The sequence below is a fragment of the Sceloporus undulatus genome, chromosome 5, assembly GCF_019175285.1.
Source record: "Sceloporus undulatus isolate JIND9_A2432 ecotype Alabama chromosome 5, SceUnd_v1.1, whole genome shotgun sequence".
Taxonomy (NCBI): Eukaryota; Metazoa; Chordata; class Lepidosauria; order Squamata; family Phrynosomatidae; genus Sceloporus; species Sceloporus undulatus.
This window is the reverse complement of record NC_056526.1, coordinates 94,463,702-94,464,998: the sequence shown is the minus strand read 5'-3', so window position 1 is coordinate 94,464,998 and position 1,297 is coordinate 94,463,702. Positions and strand designations below refer to the sequence as shown.

At 47.2% G+C, this 1,297-nt stretch overlaps 1 protein-coding gene across 1 annotated transcript in view; it reads right to left on the bottom strand.

Moving 5' to 3' along the window:
- QDPR (quinoid dihydropteridine reductase) overlaps positions 1 to 1,016 on the bottom strand; it is a 47,350-nt gene extending 46,334 nt beyond the window's left edge. The window contains exon 1 of the mRNA XM_042469781.1: positions 930 to 1,016. Coding sequence (XP_042325715.1) covers positions 930 to 1,016 — 87 coding nt within the window. The remainder of the gene's footprint in view (positions 1 to 929) is intronic.
- Positions 1,017 to 1,297: the final 281 nt, after the last annotated feature.

Genomic DNA, 1,297 nt, shown 5'->3' with positions numbered 1-1,297 from the left:
TTTCGCGCGCGAATATGAATTTCGTAATCCGAAATAATAGTCGTAAAAACCCGCCACCACCAGGTTATTGGCCCATCCAACTTGTTTATAGTGCTCGGAAAGTGCGTACCCGATCATTTCGTATCCCGAGGCACCACGGATACTACACACACACACACCCACAATATATATAGAATTACGGGAAGCCAGGTGGACGGTCCGAGGTTGGGGGGGGAAGGGGATGGGATAGGAAATAATAGAACGGTAAGGAAGAAAATCATGGATGAAAAAGGGAAAGATGTAAACAGTGATAGAAAGAGAAATAGAGAGTGGGGGGGCTAGAGAGAGCTGGACAAGCGCGAGCTAGAGAGAGAGAACCCTAAGAAGAGTAGGGGGGCTGGATAGAGATGAGATAGGATAGAGAGGTAATATGGTTATATATACCCACCACGATAGGGATAGTATGACACTCATATGTATATAATATATATATTATTATCTAGTGGTAGTCTATAACAAAGGTGTGGTATTATACATATATATTTACTGTGATGTTAGATTGTTGTGTGTTATCCATATATATACTTATAAGTATACACATACTGACTATATATAACACACCTATTGGTGTATATAAATTTACTAATATATATCACAACACCACACTATATATACACATCCCACATATATATTATATATATAACACACACTACACCACACTAGGTCTATATATGTGTGTGTGGGGTATACATGTGAGTGTGATATGTGTGCATTATATATAAATGAATTAACGTATCTACACACTATGTATATCTATATCTCTATATACAACAACATAGCGTATATGGTATATACACACACACCTACCATTCCCAGAATGCCACAGGCCTTGAGCCTGGGCAGACCACGCGGTGCCAACCGGCTTATTCCTCCAAGGCGGCTGCTGCCACCCAGTCCTTGGCCCTGAAGTGTGCAGCTTGGGACCCAGGGCTCCCCTGCGCCATCGACGAGGATCCGGTGCGCCCGGCGGCTGCCATGGCGCCGGTGCCTCTCTGCCGGAGCGCACTCAGGACTGAGAAGCTGCCCCCTGCGTTTCCACGTCCTCCACCGTGCTGCGCGGCTGGAAAGGCGTTCGCTCGGTCTCAGTGGGCTCCGGCCTGTGCGGCAGGGAACAAGCCCGCCCACTCCTGGCGATAGCCCCACGGCCCTCGACAGGATGACTTGACAGGAAACCATGAGGAGGGGGGGAGGAGCCTCCAAATGGTCCCTGATTGTCATTTGTTTAACTCTGCGTCCACACTGGAGAGATTAACCCGGC